Source organism: Amborella trichopoda, chromosome 8 (genome assembly GCF_054954075.1).
Source record: "Amborella trichopoda isolate Santa Cruz 75 chromosome 8, AtrichopodaSantaCruz75HAP2 v2.0, whole genome shotgun sequence".
In the NCBI taxonomy this organism is placed as follows: Eukaryota; Viridiplantae; Streptophyta; class Magnoliopsida; order Amborellales; family Amborellaceae; genus Amborella; species Amborella trichopoda.
The window spans coordinates 36525949-36544926 of NC_142343.1; the positions used below are offsets into that span (position 1 = coordinate 36525949).

The 18978-nt window shown below is 34.6% G+C and overlaps 1 protein-coding gene across 2 annotated transcripts; it reads left to right on the plus strand.

Annotated features, from left to right (window-relative positions):
- Nucleotides 1–14233: 14233 nt before the first annotated feature.
- On the plus strand, nucleotides 14234–16344 carry LOC18437125 (protein LIGHT-DEPENDENT SHORT HYPOCOTYLS 6). Of its 2 annotated transcripts, none has more exons than XM_020668987.2 (2): nucleotides 14234–15660; nucleotides 15958–16344. In XM_020668987.2, exon 1 carries the CDS (start codon nucleotides 15023–15025, stop codon nucleotides 15635–15637), a length of 615 nt encoding a protein of 204 aa, XP_020524646.1. In that variant the 5' UTR covers nucleotides 14234–15022; the 3' UTR covers nucleotides 15638–15660; nucleotides 15958–16344. The 2 variants fall into 2 exon arrangements, with proteins under 2 accessions (XP_020524646.1, XP_020524648.1); XM_020668989.2 differs by having other exon boundaries at nucleotides 14234–15569.
- Nucleotides 16345–18978: the final 2634 nt, after the last annotated feature.

Sequence of the window (18978 nt, forward strand, 5' to 3'; positions counted from 1 at the left end):
TATTATTTTTAATTTTTAAAATTTATTTATTTATTCATGTTCACGATCTCCATGTTAGACATTATATGTCTTTAAAAATTAAATCTTAAAATCCATCTCAAAAAAGGATTTATTAATAGGCCCACATTTCTACATATGCGGGCTTGGCCGCAAAGAAACCGGTTCGTTCGAAAATACCCACACTAGAAAATTTCAATTAATGAGGGGTATGGTTTTGTATAAGGCTGAGGCCTTAAACAGTCAGAGTAAGTTGCACCTTCAAATAGCGTTGAAAGATGTTGTTTCAGTACCAGAAATCTTTGTGATGGCCTGAAGATTTATTTTAATATCTAATTGAAAAATTTAGATCGAGTAGGTCAAAGAACACTTGAAAATTTTGAAAATTGATGGTCTAGAAAATCCATTACATGATGTACTATTTCCAAGACTTAAAATCCATTTTTTTTCATGTCCATACATCTTGGGGTTGAGAAAATCAATTTGAAATTTTTTTGGCATCAAAACAACTTGTTCCAGTAAATTTAATTTTGAGGTGTTCCTTAATGTGATTGTTTAGGGCCTCACCCTTATATAGACTTTTTCCTTTGGAAAAATACCCGCATTAGAAAATGCCCATTAATTGGAAAAATGATAGGATAGCTCAAATAGTATAGGAGGTTGTCGGTTCTCTTGCCTATTTTAATGGAATTTAGGGTTTATTTTCTCACTGATGGAGAAGGTTGACATATACCTCTCAAACTTGGCATCGGTTTTAAATAGTGGTGTGATAGGAACACTATAAAAACATTATCGGATGGTTGGGATGAATAGAATAGAGGAATAGGAATGGAGGGTGGGTGTGAAAGAGAGAGAGAGCTACATCATCAAATTTAGAGAGAGAAAGTGGGGGAGAGAGATGGCTACGTCATCAAATTAGGAGAGAGAAAGAGACAGATGGTTACATCATCAAATTAAGAGAGATGGCTACATCATCAAATTAGGAGAGAGAGATGGCTACATCAGCTAATTAGAGAGAGAAAGAGAGAGATGGCTACATTAGCTAATTAGAGAGAGAAGGCCACATCAGCTAATTAGAGAGAGAAAGAGAGAGTGAGAAGAGAGAGATGGCTACATCAGCCAATTAGAGAGAGAAAGAGAGATAGATGGCTACATGAGCTCATTAGAGAGAGAGTAGAGAGAGAGAGAGGGGTACATCAGCAAATTAAGCGGGGGGCAGTGTACCCTACATATTCCAAGATCCAATTTCCCAACCCCATGCACTGAATGATAGAGGGAATCGTTTGTGGTAGGGTCCGTGGGCCACACATAAACATCAATGATAAAGAAAAAAAATATCCTTAATGACGTAATTCCGCTAATATCCGCCGTTTTTCTATGTTTCTTTTTTCTTTTTCTTTTTTAAGGTGAACTCTTGAAAGCTACTTGATTTGTGAGGATCTTAACAATTAAATAACCAAAAAAAATTTCTTTTTCCTTTTTTAAGGTAAACTCTTGAAAGCTATTTGATTAGCTAGGATATTTACAATTAAATATACAAAAAAAAAAAAAAATGTTGTATAAAATTTTTAAGTTCTCTTCTGTTGTGAAAGAGAACAAGTGCCTCTATCGTTAGGTCATCCGGAATTGGTCATTTGTGTTCATAGCAATGGACCTTGTGAACGTGGGTTTCCTGTTTAAGCCTTTCTCAAACTTAGTGAAATGGATTTAAAGATTTTTGGAATATCCAACCCAGAATCGTTCGAGACACAATGGAATTTAAAAGTCAGAAAATTTAATTTAAAAAGCCCAAAATCACCCCAATCTTTTACCTTTAATTTTTTTTTTTTCTGTATATTTGAATTAGACAATTCATACACGAATCGGGCAATTTAGATCGGAAAAGGTAAGCCGACCTAGTTTTTGAGGGGGACCGACTCGGACCAATGTTCCCTCTTTTGAGTCACTATTCATTGTTTGTGAGAGGAGTTGAAATTTTAGGAATAGCTCATAAATAATTTGTTTGAAAACTCTTAGCTGAAAAAGGAATATTTTGAAATTGGTCTGTTTTCTTCTTTTAATGAAAAGGTCGCATAGGATTCGGTAGCTTTAAATATTTATATCTATAAGCGTTGTACGATGTAAAAACCATCTTCGTGTTTCCTACTTTAAAGTGGGTGATCATTTTGACCCTCAAATTGGACATAAAGAGAGGGAGAGGTGCCACCAAAAAGATGCTCAACTTTTTATTATTTAAATTTAAACTTTGAATATATGGCAAATTCAGGATTTAAACATGCAACCCTGAGTCTGAAAGCTCCAATCCACCAATAAACGTGCAACCTATAATTTCACACCAAAGTTAGTGCACTAGGAGGGACTCACTCCAACTAAATCCGGTAGTGTTAGGCGGTGCTTGAAAACCGGACTACCATGGAGAATCCGAAAAGTTGGTACGGATCGGCATATCGTTGATCAGGATTTGCCCGATTCTAATCGATCTTTAAGATTTAAAAATTTAAAAAATAGAAAAAAGAAAAATAATTTAAAAATATAATATGGGGGAATTGGGTGATGTGGTTGGTCCTGATTGCATAGTTCCCAAACATAACCGAGCGAGTCCATTCCCAATTCTGATAAGGAGTCAAGTTGGTTTGGATCCACTTCCGACCTGGAACAAGATTCCTAATATCGATCGCCGGTTTTTAAGTAACTTTTTTGGTAGTTCAGCGACAAGAATCCAATTTGAGATGTTGCTAATACCAATTGCTAATCACTCAAGGCCAAACTCAATTCCTAAGTAGCCAGCATAAAAAATGTTCATATTTTAAAATGTTCCCGCCTGTATACTTATCCAAATGAATCTGACTTCCAAATTCATCTTAGAGATGGATTTTAGATTCCATAGGTCAATAATGTCACCCACCACGATCATAAATATAAAATATATATATATATTTATAGTTCTAGAAAATAGCCCATTTTGAACCTTTTTTTAGGATTGGATTATACCATTTTTGGAGCCTTAAAATATTGTAAGAGGAAAATGTGTTTTCAGTGATATGGGATGCGCTATATATTAAAAACCTTTGAAAAACAAGGCAGATTCCTCATCAAAAATAAGGTGTGGTTTTTATGGGCGTGTCAAAGTTAAAGAACCGAAGTAAGACTAGCCTAAAAATCGATTTTCACTTCAATTATGTAATTTAAAGCTCCAAAAATTGTGTATATCCAGCAAATCTATAAATGCCAACAAAATTTTGAAAATGGGCGGTCCAAATAACATATTATAAATTGCACTATTCTTGAACTTGAAATATTTTTTTCTTTTTTTTAATAATAGTTGTAGGGTATTATAAAGTTTGTCCAAAATGGTCACAAGGTTAAATATTAAATATTAACCAACTAAGAAAAAAGTGAAAAAAAAAAAAAAAAATCACATTACTTAAGAGGTCACCAAACTAGCATGCATTTGGCCTAAGGGAAATGCAAGCCAAGGTCCTCTTTTAAATCAATCCTTTTTCTGATTGTATTGAGTATATTAAGGTGAGAAATACATTTTTTTTTTTGATAAATATTTCAAATTTTATTAGATCAAACTAAACAAAAGAGATTACATCATTAGAGACCACAAGAGAAGGCAAAGACACATAAATACATATTTTCCTCTTGCCTCAAGATTCTTTGACATGCACTATTTGACATTGGCTCTACACATCCCACAAATGCTCCCATCCACCTTTATAGGGATTTGAAAGCCTACCCTACCTTTCATAGTAAATAAAGGTCCACAACCCTTGGCCATTATTTTAAAAAGGCCCACAACCCTTGGCCATTATTTTGAAAGGAAACTTGAGAGGTTAAATTGGGGTCATGCCCCAATCTTTTGTGAAGAATAAAGGAGCATCTCAAAAGGCCAAACCTAACAAAAGATGACTTAAACCCTAAACCTCAATGTTGGAAATATTGTACACATGGAACCATGTCCTCCTCCTGCCACGTGGCTTCAAACGGTAAATTTGACAAAGAGCAACCTTTATGTAGTAATTATGGGGTGGTGAATTTAGCACAACACTCCTATTGGGGGCTTGAATCCTAGCTTACCTACTGAAAAGACATCAACTGCAATGAGGAGGTGTGGGTTGCCAAAAGGTTGGCAACAGTACCTACTCCCCATTATGAAGCTAGTAAGCTATAGCATTTTTTTTTGTTTTGGTTAAATATTAAAGATAATAAAGGAACAAGTCATTTTTGGGGCATTTTATCAAAGGGTGCGGTTTTTATAAGGTTGCAACCTTAAGCAATCCAATTAAGGCGCATCTTGAAATTTTTTTATAATACTAATTTTGTTGTAAAAAATACTTAGTATTATTTTAAAATCTATTTTCATATCTAATTAGAAAATTTAAAATTCTTAAAATAGTTAAAATCAAGTAGATCTATAAATATATGAAAATCTTGAAAATGGACGGTCTAGATAATACGTTGTAGGATGCACTATTTTCAGGACTCAAGAACTTTTTTTTCCATATTCATGCATCTCCATGTCAAGATGATCGATTAGAGGGCTTTTTCAACATTAAAGCAACATTTTTGAAAGATTTTTTAGGTGCATCTATGATTCTACATTTTAAGGTTGCAACCTTATATGTATAAACTTTTCCCATTATGAAAAAATATTAAAGTGGTGAACTACTTGCCAAAGTCAAAATCCCATTAAAAAACTTACTACTCATGAAGTACAATAGGTGATAGGTTAGGTGTATTTTGATAAGGACACCGTTTCTATGAGTGCAAGTAAGTAGAAGTGAGTCACCTCTTAAAATTCTATTTTTGACCTAAAATAGAGATCATGAATATAAAAAAATAAATAAATTTTAAAAATTAAAAATAAATTCTATTAAGAAAATATTTGGACAGGTAGTTCCAATTGTTTTTAGATGAACCACCTATTTACATCCATCTTTAAGATATATGCTTTATACCTCAAGGACCGCAAAAGTAGAAATGCGGTTTCCGCCTCATGAAACAATTTTCTTTTTGATAAACACATTAAAATGTTAAATGGTTGAACTTTTAGATAAATTTCCAGGGTACTGATTTCATACAACGATTGTATAGTAATATAATGCAACCACACTCCTAAAAACCATGATTGTAGCATTCGAATCACCTCAAAAATTGCATATCCATTTCTTCATCTCAATAATCAATTTCCAAAAAGTAAAAATTAAATTTGCATCATAGATATGGTTAAAATGAGTCACCTTCAATAATGAATATAGACCATCCATTTGGTCTATTTCGTGATATAGGCCTTTACGAACTCAAAACCTTTTCTTTTTTTTTTTCAATATTATTCATCTAAAGATAACAAAGCTATCTTAAAATTTTGAAAAGAAAAAAATCCTTCGAAGGCCTAGATCTAAGCACCTTAACAAAATGGCCGGTTTATGTTGATTGGGCTAAAATAACACTTTTTAGGGTGAATTTTTAAATTTTGTTTTTTTTGTGATTGTTCAATGGAATGAAAAGAGTGTACATTTAAAAATTGAAATCAAATAAATGGCACTAACATGATTTTTTAAAGTTGTTGCATTATATTACTATACAACCATTCTATGAAATCATTTCCCAAATTTCCCATCACATGTGCCTCTCATTTTTGTACTCCTTCCTTATTGTGTTTAATTTTTATGAGGAGATTAGGGAGGAATTGAATAGGGCCTTGAGCTAATAGGATTATGGGGTTATGGCTTGCCAAAACAATGCAACAAAGTTATTAAGTAAATGAGCTCTTGAAAATGGAAAGAAATATGCTCTTATTTTTTTTAAGAAGTAGACATATGGGGTTATGATCTCTTGGCACAGTAAGTGATAGGGCCAAGAAGTGCAGGTTGTTAAACCTCAGAACTAAGTTTTTTTTTTATTATTATTATTTTTTTAGGTAATTCAGTGGGGAAGAGAGGCCCTACCCATTTTTTAAGTAGATTAGGAGTTAGTTTTTTGAAAGAATTAGTGAGGTGGTGTTAGTGGTGAGAATGAAAATTAGAACGTGGCGACTAAGATGTGGGGTACTACAACCACGACCCCAGCCCCTTTCAACACACTTTATCAAGTAAGAAAGCACCACTCTTCAGTTCTCAAAGATACATGGTCACATATTTCTTATGTACATACAATTCCTATCAAGAGAAGAGAGGAGAATATTGGTTTTTGGTGACTCTTTGGGTATAAAAGGGGCTTGACCACTTCAGTCCAATTTTTTATTACCCAAATTACCAGCTCAAATTAAATTCGAAAAAGGGAAGCCACAAAAAACGAATTGAGGATTGAGGGCTGGGGTATGGTTCAAAAGCACCTATTCCAGCATCCAACTTTTAGAATTCATCTTGGAGGTGGATTGAGGATCCAAAACTTCACGGGTCTATCATCTCAACCACCATGATTATCGTTCTGAAAAAGAATGGATTTGTGCCTTCAAAATGGTTTCTCATTTACCTATTATTTAATTTATTCATTTCAATTATTTACTCTGGTCATTTTAATCATTAAAAGAACGTCAAAATCTACACAAATAGCTCCAAAATCATGGATCTGAAGTAGAAATGGACCTGCAATGGAGTGGTAGAAAGAGGACCTGCAATCGGTTCCGATTTCAGTCGGTTTTCAAGAACAGCCAGGTATTTTGAAAAAAAAATTAAAAAAATTTATTTAAAGTCAAAAAAAAAACGGATTTTGTTTGTAATGTATTTTTTTAATATTCTTCATCATTTTTATAAAAATTGGAAATTGTTTTGGCCACAAATACTTATTTACATTTTTCCATCTTTTTTTAAAAAAAATTAAAAATTCCCCTGGGTATAAATTCGATTATTTAACATCGATTTTTTATTAACTTTCAACTTCAGTTGGATGTTCTTTATTTAATCATATTTTAATTATATTTTTTATATTTTATTTAAAAAATTTGTATTTTTTCTTTGTTAACTCTTTTTTGACCACCTAAGACTTGCCTGGTTAGGCCAGCTGAACTGCTTCCAGCTCCATGTCTGGTTAACCGTTTCGGTTCAATTTTCCCTACACTGGTCTGAACTTTAAACTTTAGCATTAACCACATAAACGGTACTACACTATTAGATTGGCTCAAAGTTGAATTACTAATGAGTCACGAAATGCTCTAGTTCCTACGTATGATTTATTTAATTATTCAATCATTCACCTAAATTCTTTTTATTTATTATTTAATTTATTTATAAATTTTTTCATTGATGTGTTTTACGTCTTAAAACCCTTGAAAACGAAGGGAGGCGTATGAATTGGTAAGAATCACCAAAAGCTTTCTGACTAGTGATATTCTTTGACATTTCATTAAGGAAGAAGTTTATATAAGGTGTCAACCTCATGCTATACAGGTAAGGTACACCTAAAAACCCACTAGAGAAGGTTGTTCCTATGCTGAAAAACCCTAAAATCGATTAGCTCAACCTCGAGATTCATAGACATGAAAAAAAAGGGATTTCTAGTCCTAAAAATAGTTCATCTTCTAACACATTATCTAGACCGTCGATTTTCAATATTTTCAAGTGAATACAGAACTGTTTGATCATCATCGTTTATAAAATTTTAAATTTTATAATTAGGGGTAACAATCGATTTTCATTTCATCGCTAGGCTTTGCGGCGCCAAAACTGTATTTTCGGCATAATTTTGAGGCACACCATACTTCAATAGAATGAGGTTGACACCTTATACAAACCTCACCCTTTGGTCAAATACAAGGCCATCCATTTTACAAAGTGATGCTCTTAATCTTATTTTTTCCTTAAATAGAAAGGTATTAGATCCTTTCATGATCTTTTTCCACATAATGGGAATAAAATAAAAAATCCACAAGCCCTTAAAATGGTAGTTGCGTATGAGTTTGTAGTAAAAGAGTTGTCTAAGGTCTCTATACGATCTATTGATCTATTAAGTGGCACGTGTTGCATCCTACGAGGCGAGCATGCTAGTTTAGTTAGATACATGGTCAGCAGTCTTGTATATCATTTCTATTTATTTGTATAAATAGCATCCTTTAAATAAAAAAAACATTTATATAAGTGCAAGGCTCTAAACAATCAAATTAGGGTGCACCTCAAAAATATCACTAGAAGAGGTTGTTTTGATGCCTAAGTATCCTCAAAATTGATCATCTCAACCTTTAGATAATGGATGCGGTTTTTATAGGGTATGGGCTTTGTGAAAACAAAGTAAAGTTTCACCTCGAGTCCTCATCTTAAAAGCACTTTGGGTATCAAAATCTTCATGATGATTTAAAAATTTATTTTTAATACCGAATATGAAATTTGGAATTAAAAAATAGTACAAATCTTGCATATATGTGAAGACCTATATTTAGGGCGAAATTGATGGTCTAGATATTGTGTCCCAATATACACTATTTTTAGGGCATCAAATTCTTTTTCTTTTTCTTTTTTTTACAATCATAATGGTCATGGCCAAAACGATCAATTTAAAAATTTCCTGATACATTACTACAATTTTTTTTGAATTTTTAATTGAGGTTTTACTTATTTTAATAGGGCTCCAACCCTATCAAAACATTTTCTTTAGATAATTGAAGCATGAACTCATTAGGACACTAAGTTGTTGCTGCAGCCCTATCAAAACATTTTCTGTAGATAATTGAAGCATGAACTCATTGGGATACCAAGTACTTGAGATGACACATATGAGAAATAGATGGTGACACTAGCTAGCTAAGATACTAATTAGATTAATGTTCTAGAGCAAAATATTTCCTTTAAAAATATTATTCAAAGGCAAAGGATATGTTATCCATTTCATGATAATTTCCAATCTCTCCAAACCAGTGTTTTAAAACCTGATTCAAATCAGGAACCGCCAATCCAAACTTAGAATAGGCTAGGATCGAATGGGTTTTGGAAATATATAGGTCCTGGCCCGATTGCCCCGAACCCTGTCACCTTGCCCTCTTTCATTTTTTTTTTTTTTTTTTTTTGAATTTATGTGATGCTTTTTCAGTTCCCACCTAAATCGCTCCCCCCTCCATAAACCACTATTTTTTTTTTGGATTGTTTATTCAGACCGGTCCAGATCATCGACCCAATGATCGGACACGGATATGTAGAGTGGATGATGAACTAGTCCAAATTAGCAGTGAAAGAGGTAATTGAATCTTGAATTGGTCAGGTCAGCTTGGTTGCACAAGAGCAAAGTTTGAGCACTCAATCTCCTCACCTTACGACATATAAACAAAAAATTTTGTTTTAGAGGGCATATTGAAACCAAAAAAAAAAGGCAAATCACAGTTAGTGACTAATTCATGCCAATCCGATGCAGTGATTAGTGTGACAATGATAGAACTAATAAAGTATTAGCTGACAGATTTATCTATTATTAATTTATTGTTTCTTGGGGATTGATAAATAGGAAAGTAGGACAGCAACCTCAATCCTTCTCAAACCTTGTACAAGGAAAAATAAGGGCCAAAAAACCCATGAAAATTAAAAAGAATTAAATGGAAAAGGATCCGGATTTTATGAGTTCCCCGACTCATACTATTTTCATGCGGGCTCCGTTGAACACCCATTATTTGTATCGATCTTGGATCTAAGTATATAGAGATCCATTATCTACACTATGATGGACATGAATATAAAAAATAAAATATTAAAATATTTTTATTAGATATTTTCCCTATCTATTGGATAGAAATCTATAGTTGTGGATGTTCATGTTAAAGATGGACGATTGTGATTGTGCAGGATGGGAATTTTAAAACACTTTTTCAAAAGGGTAAAAAAAAAAAAGATTAACTTCTAAGCAACACTGTCGCACGCTTTACGAATAATCGAAGAAATTATAAAGCAGCCAAGGGAAAACTGTGGGGGCCGGATGGCTGAGTGGACACGTGGACGCAATCTGGGGTCACAGGGTTTAAAGATTGGACCAATCGGAGCCGAGAACGCGTCCCGGCCGTCTATTCTGCAGGTTCCGTGCATCGCACGTGCAAAAACAATATGAATTAAATATAGGATGAGAAGAGAGAGAAAATATAGGGGAGAGAATCACGGAGAGACACGGAAAAGTCCGTGTGAAGGAGAAAATAATTAATTAGTTAGAGAGAGAGAGAGAGAGAAAATGTAGACTTGAGACTTTAGAGTTTAGAGATAGAGAGGACGATGTGTACGTGCGTAATGGTGAATGAAGGGAAAACGAGCTGTGGAAATTGAAGACTTAAGATAAATTAGTGTTTTAAAACTGGCTTTTCGATTGGGACCGTCAATTTTTTTGAAGGAAATTAGTTGGAACCGAATATATTATGGGTGGTAGCCTTGCACCGGGTTTCCCCAATCCCCACTCCTGGTTATGCTAAAATATATGAATGTTTTTTTAATGTACTCGATATTTTTGGACACCGGTATACCTTTAGTTTATTAGAGATATTTCTACAAAAAAGTTGTGACCCTTCATTAGTAGTTAATAAACACTTGCGGCTCTATAGGGGTGATGTTAGCGATAATGTCATCATCAATTGTAGTTAATAAATACTTTTTTTTTCTATCAATAATTTCATATTAGGCTATATTATTTGTTTGTGGTGTAGACCTTTAAAGTCCTCAACATTTTTTGACATTTAGATACCCATATCTTATAACGTATTAACTTTTTGTCTAAGAGTATTTTAAGTAATTAATTAATAGTAAAATAGAAATTCTTAATGGAAACAAAAACATCTATTAATAATAGTGGACTTTACTATATTAATGGCATCATTAATATAGTGTGTGAATTCACTTATATGATGTATTAATTGTTTTTTAACTACCAATAGAATGCTACTATTTTCATATAAAAATATCGATTCTACCCTTTTAAGTGACCAAACATGCTCATACTCAACAAATTTTGTATTACATTTCAAAGATATTTAAATATAAAAAAATGTTGAGGATTTTAAATATATACATCACCAAGTAGTTGAACCTACAAAACCTCAACTTGGTGGTGTATACCCTTAAAGTCTTCATTATTATTGGACACTTAGATACCTTTATCCTATAATATAGTAACTTTTTGTCTAGAGGTATTTTAAGTAATTAGTCAAAGATAAAATAGAAATTTCTAATAGAAACAACAACATTTATTAGCAATAGTGGATAGTGATATCACAGACATAGTGTGTGACATCACTTTCAAGATGCAATAAATGTTTTTTAACTACTAATAAAATGCCATTATTTTTTTATAAAAATATCCATTCTACCTTTCTAAATAACAAAAAATACCTCTACTTGAAAAGTTTCATATTGCAATTCAATGGTATTTAAGTGTCCAAAAATACTGAGGACATTAAAAGTATACACCACATGTAGTATAGCCTAACAAAACCCATTTCAATTTTACTCCTATTTAATTACCTAAAATACCTCTAGGTAAAAAGGTTACTACAGGGTAGAGTAAGGATATTGAGTGTCAAAAAATGTTGAGTACATTAAATAAATGAAAAAGTTTATATAGAGCCTAAGCTCCTAACAATCAAATTAGAGCTCACCTTAAAATTTTCACAAGAAAAATGTTGTTTTGATCCCCAAATATCCTCAAATTGATCATCTCGACATCAAGCTACATGAACATGAGAAAACAATGGATTTCAGTATTTTTGGATCGTCAATTTTCAAGTTTTTATAGATCTCGATTTACACTATTTTTTAAGCTTTAAATTTCATGATTAAAGATGAAAATATATTTCATAAAGATTTCTAGTATTGAAACCACATTTCTTGCCACTATTTGAAGGTGCGCTTTACTTTGATTGTTCAGAGCCTTGGCTCTATACAAACCACACTCTTAAGTAAATACTCATATATATGAGTACCCTAATATACATAAGAATATGAATATTTACTTAATATTGTCAATATGTTTAGACACTCAATACCTTTACTCCACCATGTAGAAACATTTTTGCCTAGTAGTATTTTAAGTAATTAAACAGGAGTAAGATTAAAATTCTTGTTACAAAGAAGAATATTTATTATCTATAGTGGAAGATGACACCACCCACAATGATTGTTTCTTAACCATTAATAAACATTATGTTTTTCTTGGATAAATATCTATCATACCCCTCCTAATTACAGAAATTAGCCTTACTAAAACATTTGTATTACAAAATAAGGTTTATGAGTGTCCAAAAAAGTTCAGTACATTAAGGAAATACTCATATGTATGAGTACTCTAAGATAATCATATGTGTTTTCATGCAACGATTGTGTAGTAAATAATAAAACTATCTCCAAAAACTGTGTTAAGTCTATTTGTTTAACCACAAATTTTAAATATATAGTATTTTCATTCTAATGAACAATCACAAAAAGTAAAATTTGAAAACACAACCTAAGAAATGTTTTTTTAGCCCAACTAACATAGGTCATCAATATTGGTAAGATGCTTAGATCTAAGCCTTAGAATGATTTTCTTTTCCTTTTCAATTTTTTTAGATGACTTGATTATTATTAGATCTTCAAATTAACCAAATTAATGATTTAGATTTGTTGTTGAAGGGGACTCATTTTAACTATATCTAAGTTGTAGATTGAATTTTATTTTTTTCGAGATTGATTATTAGGGTAAAGTGAGTTTTGGAGTCATGCAAATTCCAAACATACGGTTTTCTAGAAAGGTGGTTTCATTCTATTACAATGACACAGTGACATGAATCACTTCTCTCTCTCTCTCTCTCTATATATATATATATATATATATATATATATATATATATATATATATATATATATATATAAATGAACAGTGCTTTCGTCTACCCTCATCACCGTCCAAAGTTCATCGCACGGTCATGATTGTCCGGTAGTGTTTCATTTTCATTTTTTTTCTACAATTGGGAATGATCTGAAATTTTGAGCGTGTGTATATCTTAGTGAGACTCACCTAATAAAAATATAAAAAAATAATAACTCTAAAAAAATTCCTGGTCATTCCGATTTGTAGAAAACAAATGAAAAATGAAACATTATCGGACAATCGTGATGGTGCAATGAACTTTGGACGATGATGAGGGTTGGCAAAATCATTGTTTATTTTCACCTATAAGCGTTTTGTAGTATCTTTTATATATATATATATATATATATATATATATGTATGTTGTTTAAATTTGCAACCTTATATTGTGGCTTGCATAAGGTTGCAAATTTAAACATTCCTATTATAAAATATAATTTTGGTGTAAAAAATAATAATCTTAGGATGGCTTGAGAATTTATTATCATCTCTAATGATAAAGTTTTAAATTTAAAAAATTGTTTAAATCAAATAGATCTGTAAACACATGAAACTCTTAAAAATAATCAGTCCAAATAATGTGTTGCAAGATGCATTATTTTTTAGACTCAAATTTTTTCTTTTTCTATATTCATACATCTCGATGTCGAGAAAATTAATTTAAGGTTTTTTCAATCTCTACACAGCCTTTTCCAATGGATTTTCAAGTACACTTTAATGCCATATTTTAAAGATGCAGCCTTATATAAAATTTTTCTAAATATATTGTTGAATGTTTTTTAGTACTCTCGAGTTCTCACCTCATAAACTCTTATTCAATTTTAATTTAATTTTATTTATTTTTAATACTGTTTATTGTCGATTTAGACCGATCCAAATCCAATCAACACATATTTATCCCACATATCTAGATTTTAAAATGTGCTCTGTTAGAGTACTCATATATAAATGAGTATTTTCTAAATGTACTCAATATTTTTAGACATTCATTGCTCTTTATTTTGTAATATAAATTTTTTTAAGCAAAATGTATTTTCCTTCATTAGGAGATGTATGATAGATATATTTACAAAAAATTAGTAGCATTTTACTAGTGGTTAAGAAACAATCATTATTCAATATGGATGATGTCACACCTCATGTGGAGATATCATCATCTATTATAGTTAATAAATATTTATCTTTGTATCAATAGTTTCTACTTTATCTCTGATTAATTATTTAAAAATGTCCATCACAACAAAATTATATACAATAGAGCAGGGATACCAGATCGTAAAAAATATTGAGTAGTTTAATAAAAAAAATTGTATAATGTCATGAGGCCATTTACCTATTGAACAAGGGATCACAATTGCCTATAATACTTTTTCCTTTACATGAAAGTTCTTATTGTCAATAACATGATTTCTTATTATTTTAAATTTTTTATTGTTTAATTTATTTTTTATTTTTTCTCTTTAATGTATGAATATTATTTTTAAATAATAATAATCATAAATTTAAAACCTTGGCACTACACAAACTGGCGCTTAAAACATTGGTGCCAAAAAAAAAAAAAGGCGCATGGAAAATGGGTAGAGAGAAAATTGCGCAGGAAGGAAGAAAGTGAGAAGTGGGAAGTACGGAAAACCCATGTAAGAGAGAAAAAAAAAGGGCGAAGGGGGTGGAAATAGTGGAAGGAACCCCTGGGAGAGAGGGAGGGCAAGTCACGTCGAGGAGGGGCCACCACGTGAACCGCCCGCATTCATTCACTCATTCATCTAGCAGCCCCTCCCCCTCTCTCTCTCTCTCTCTCTCTAACTATTCTTTTCTCTTCAAAACTATTTCTTCTCTCTCTTTCTTTTTCTCTCTCTCTCTCTCTCTCTCTGTACTCTACTCTCTTTTACAGTTTCAATTTCACCCCATTCATTACTTTTTTTTTACGTCCCATCCCTTCCCACTTTCTCTCTTCTCCATTCTCCATTCCAAAACCTCCTTCCTCTTCATCCGCAGCACCAAAACCCCAAAAAGGCAAAAAAGAAGAAAGGAAACGTCAATACCATCGCACCAGAAATCCCTAAGGGGATTGAGAGAGAAAGAGTCAGTTAGAGAGAGAGAGAAAGTGAGGTGGAAGTTTGAAAGAGGGAGAGGAGAGGTGAGGATTATGGGCGGTTGAGATAGAAAGCTGTAGAGACAATTGGTGGGGGATAGAGTTGGAAGGTAAATAGAAGAAATGATGGATGAAGGTGGCGGTGGCGGTGGCGGTGGCGGTGGCGGTGGCGGCAGCGCAGGCCCCGGCGAGGGCTCCGGCACTGGCAGCGTAGCGGAATCATCCTCCCCTGCTCCGCCGAGCCGCTATGAGTCGCAAAAGCGGCGGGACTGGAATACCTTCCTCCAATACCTCAAGAACCACAAGCCCCCACTTTCTCTCTCTAGATGCAGCGGCGCCCACGTGATAGAGTTTCTCAAATACCTCGACCAGTTTGGGAAAACAAAGGTCCATCTCGTTGGGTGCCCCTACTTCGGGCACCCGAGCCCGCCGAACCCATGTGCTTGCCCGCTGAAGCAGGCCTGGGGCAGCCTTGATGCGCTGATCGGGCGGCTGCGGGCCGCGTACGAGGAGAACGGGGGGCGGCCCGACGCCAACCCTTTCGGAGCACGGGCAGTGAGGATTTATTTGAGGGAGGTGCGGGAGTCGCAGGCCAAGGCGAGGGGCATTCCTTATGAGAAGAAGAAGCGAAAGAGGCCTCCGCCACCTGCCGACCAGGGAGCAGCCTCGGGTGAGCCTAATTCCGCAGGCGGCGCCAGTAGTGGTGGCTCGGTGCCTCCGGCTACAGCTGCCATGTAGTAATCAGAGGGTTTGGTAGAGATGTATTATGTTTTTTTTTTTCCTCCTCTTTTTTTCTGTGTTTCTTTTCAAATCTCAAGGTTTTTGAGGTTTTTAGGATATATATGAGACTGCATATGGGAAGAAAAGCTTCTTATGAACACCCCCTCTCTCATCTCCCCTCTCTCCGACTGGTTATGACTTTTTTTCATGTCTGATACTAACCACCAATTGTGAGGGGAGCTCTCCTCTCTCTTCGCCATTGAAGTCGAACACACTCTTTCTTACAGAAGTCAGGTCTCACTTTCTCTCTCTAAAAACTCAATCTATTTTCTCTGCAGTCGCCTTCCACCACGAAGACCTCCCGATGATTGGTGATTGGTTGCCGTTTTTGATTTGTTGAGGGTTTTCATTGGATCGAGACTTTTGGAGTTTCTCTTGGGGACGGATGCGATTTGCTCATCGGCATCTCTACTCTCTTTAACTCCGTTTCTCTGTCTTCGAGTTTACTGAATTATACCCCGATAATATACTTTCTCTCTCTAGAAAGTGTACATTGTAGATTTGTGCATGGCGGGGAGTGAGTTGATTATGTAAATGAGATATACGTCTCCTTGTGGGTGTTCCTTTCTTGCATGATCTTGGACATTTCTCCATTTGTATGGCAGGAGCAATTATTTTAGTGGAATGGTGAATCCTAACCAGGCGAATCGGGCAGTTTCTCTCTCTACAATTCTCAATTTCTTACTCTCTCTCTCTCTACACTCAAACAGTACTCTCTCTCTCTCTCTCTACCACACCCAAACCAGTGTTCATCCTTGCATTCAAATTTTACTCCCAACCCTTACATTTGAAATTTTAACAGTCTCCTCCTCTCCCTGTTGTCTCTTCCACCTATTCAAAGCTTTCTCTCTCTAGATGTTGCACTTGTTTTGAGCGTTTTAGAGAGAGAAAAACCTGAACCTTTCCGATGAATCCGAGAGAGGATTGAAGTATCCTAAATCACAGGCACGTGTGCGTAACAATACTTCTTCTGGACTAGTCAATGGTAGTGCAATAGAGGGCCCTTGTTGCACCGCCCTTCTCTCTCTAACACTCTCTCTCTCTAACTTTCTCTCTCTTGTACTCTTGCTCATCGACCCGTCCTGCACCAATAGAGGAGACAAGGAAGATGACCCCTCTATACCCCTCTGACAAGGACGAAGACTCTCACTCTCTCTCTCTCTCTCTCTTTCTCTCTCTTCATGGAAGAAGACTCTTTCAAAGAACTCTCTGTGGAAAAAGACTGACCACCGAATGGGACCTCTCTTTCTCTCTCTAAACATGGGACACAGAGAACTCTCCCTCCCTGTCGGACACATGCACCGTCTCTCTCTCTCATCCTTATTTTATCTCTCTAGCAAGAAGTACCCTCTCTCTCTACCCCCCTCTTATCTCCCCCAACGTTGACGATAGAAAAACAAGCTCCAATTCTTTCACTGTAGTCCATGACTCTTTCTCTCTCTACATCACTGTAGTCATGATTGTCTTTCTCTCTCTACATCACTGTAGTAGATGGCTCCGTCTTTCTCTCTCTACGTTAGTTGGGGTTGGAGAACGAATGTGGTCGTATCCGAGCAAAAGATTGATCAGAGACAAAAGAAAAGCAGCCTTACGAGTACACCAACACGTAGACAGAGAAAAGATCTTGACATTTACACTGTATTTGGTCTGCATATTCTCCTGAGCAACACTCTCGTTGAAAACACTTTTTTGAACCAATAATATTACCATGGGTTCTCTCTCTCTCTCTCTCTCTCTAAAATCGAGAGATATGGGTTCTCTCTCTCTCTCTAGCTTTGTTTTAAAATCGTATTTCCTTTGAGCACCGTCTAGTCTTGTCCGCACCCCCCGGCCCTTCTGGTGCGCAGTATTATTATTGAAGACTGAGTGAGGGGAATATATACATATAATATTCGCGCATTTGCTATCAGACTCAAGCAAGCGTTCTCTTTCTTATTTTACATCCATATTCTCTCAACACGCCATTAAAAATGTGCTCCTCCTTGTGCGCTTTCTCTCTCTCTCTCTCTAACAATTCCTAATCTCCCCACTCTCTCTCTCTCTCTTCCTTCATGTCCTTTCTCTCACATTCAGTTCTTAATTTCCTGGTGTCCCTCCACTTCTCCATGCACCAATTCTTTCTGGTATCTCTCTGTAGATTTCATATGGTCCTTTCTGTATCTACTGTCCTCTGCATCTCTCTCTCTCTCTCTAATAACTTCTCTCTATCAAAATTCCTTACAATCCTTTCTTTTATGATCTTCTCTCTCTAAATTTCGTCTCCCTCTCCATCAATTCCCTATGATTCTCTCTGAGAGAGAGATTATTGAATTTGGCGTGGATTTTTTTATGAGAATTTTGATAGAGATAGAGAGAGACATTCTTTTTGAAGGTGGTGTTTATTTATTAGCAACTTCTTTACAAATGGATAACACCCGATATAAAAGCATGAGAGGTTCATCAATCCACCATAATTCTATAGGATTTTTTTTTTTTTTTTTTTTTAATTATGTCTTGTGGTTGCTTTGTATGTACATTTGGTTGTAATCGATTACTACTATGTAGCATGAAGCCTCAGATCTGATAGCATTTTGTGAGTACTTTTAAGCCCTAAATGGTACCTCTCCCTTAACCATATTTGGAAAGCTTCCCCATGTTCTTTTTGTCATTGGAGCTTTCTCTCTCTAGGCACGTGAGGACTGGTGAAAATTCATGGCTTCTCATAAAGCAAGAGTATTTATGTGAAATTCAGTAAGTGTACAGAATGTTGGGTCATTTCAAGGGTTTGCTCCTCATTTGTTTTCAATTGTTATGTACCCATGTCATAAACTATATAGTATGGCTCCATAATCTCAGCTTTTAAAAATTTCTAGGGCAGAATGAAGTTACTCTGGTAATTATCATGAAATCAAGTAACCACATTTTATCACTCGAGATCAACTTAATTTGTTCTTCTCTCACTCTAGCTATTGGTTTTCTTCAGCTCAACTCTCTGGAAATTTCCTATATATTGGCACATGTATTTTGATTGATAGGGTTTCGGTGGGTCAGCCGACGCACCTACTGTTGCGTTCGAAATCAAGAGTTAGCAGGGTGATGATATAAACCGCTACGATTGTGAAACTAAGAAAAATAAAAAGGGAATTTGGATCTTAGAAATGTACTAAAACTTTATTTTTGGAACATTCATTTAATTCTTTGTAATCAACATATAGCTATTTTTTGTGCTGCGAAATCGTGGAGAGAAAGCAGAAATGTGTCTAGAGTGACTTGGGATGTGTTTCTGATCCTAAATCCATCTCCAATATGGATTTTTGGAA

Bases quoted from the DNA above. Each gene is read 5' to 3' on its own strand.
- LOC18437125 (XM_020668987.2), top strand. From the start codon at position 15,023: ATGATGGATGAAGGTGGCGGTGGCGGTGGCGGTGGCGGTGGCGGTGGC.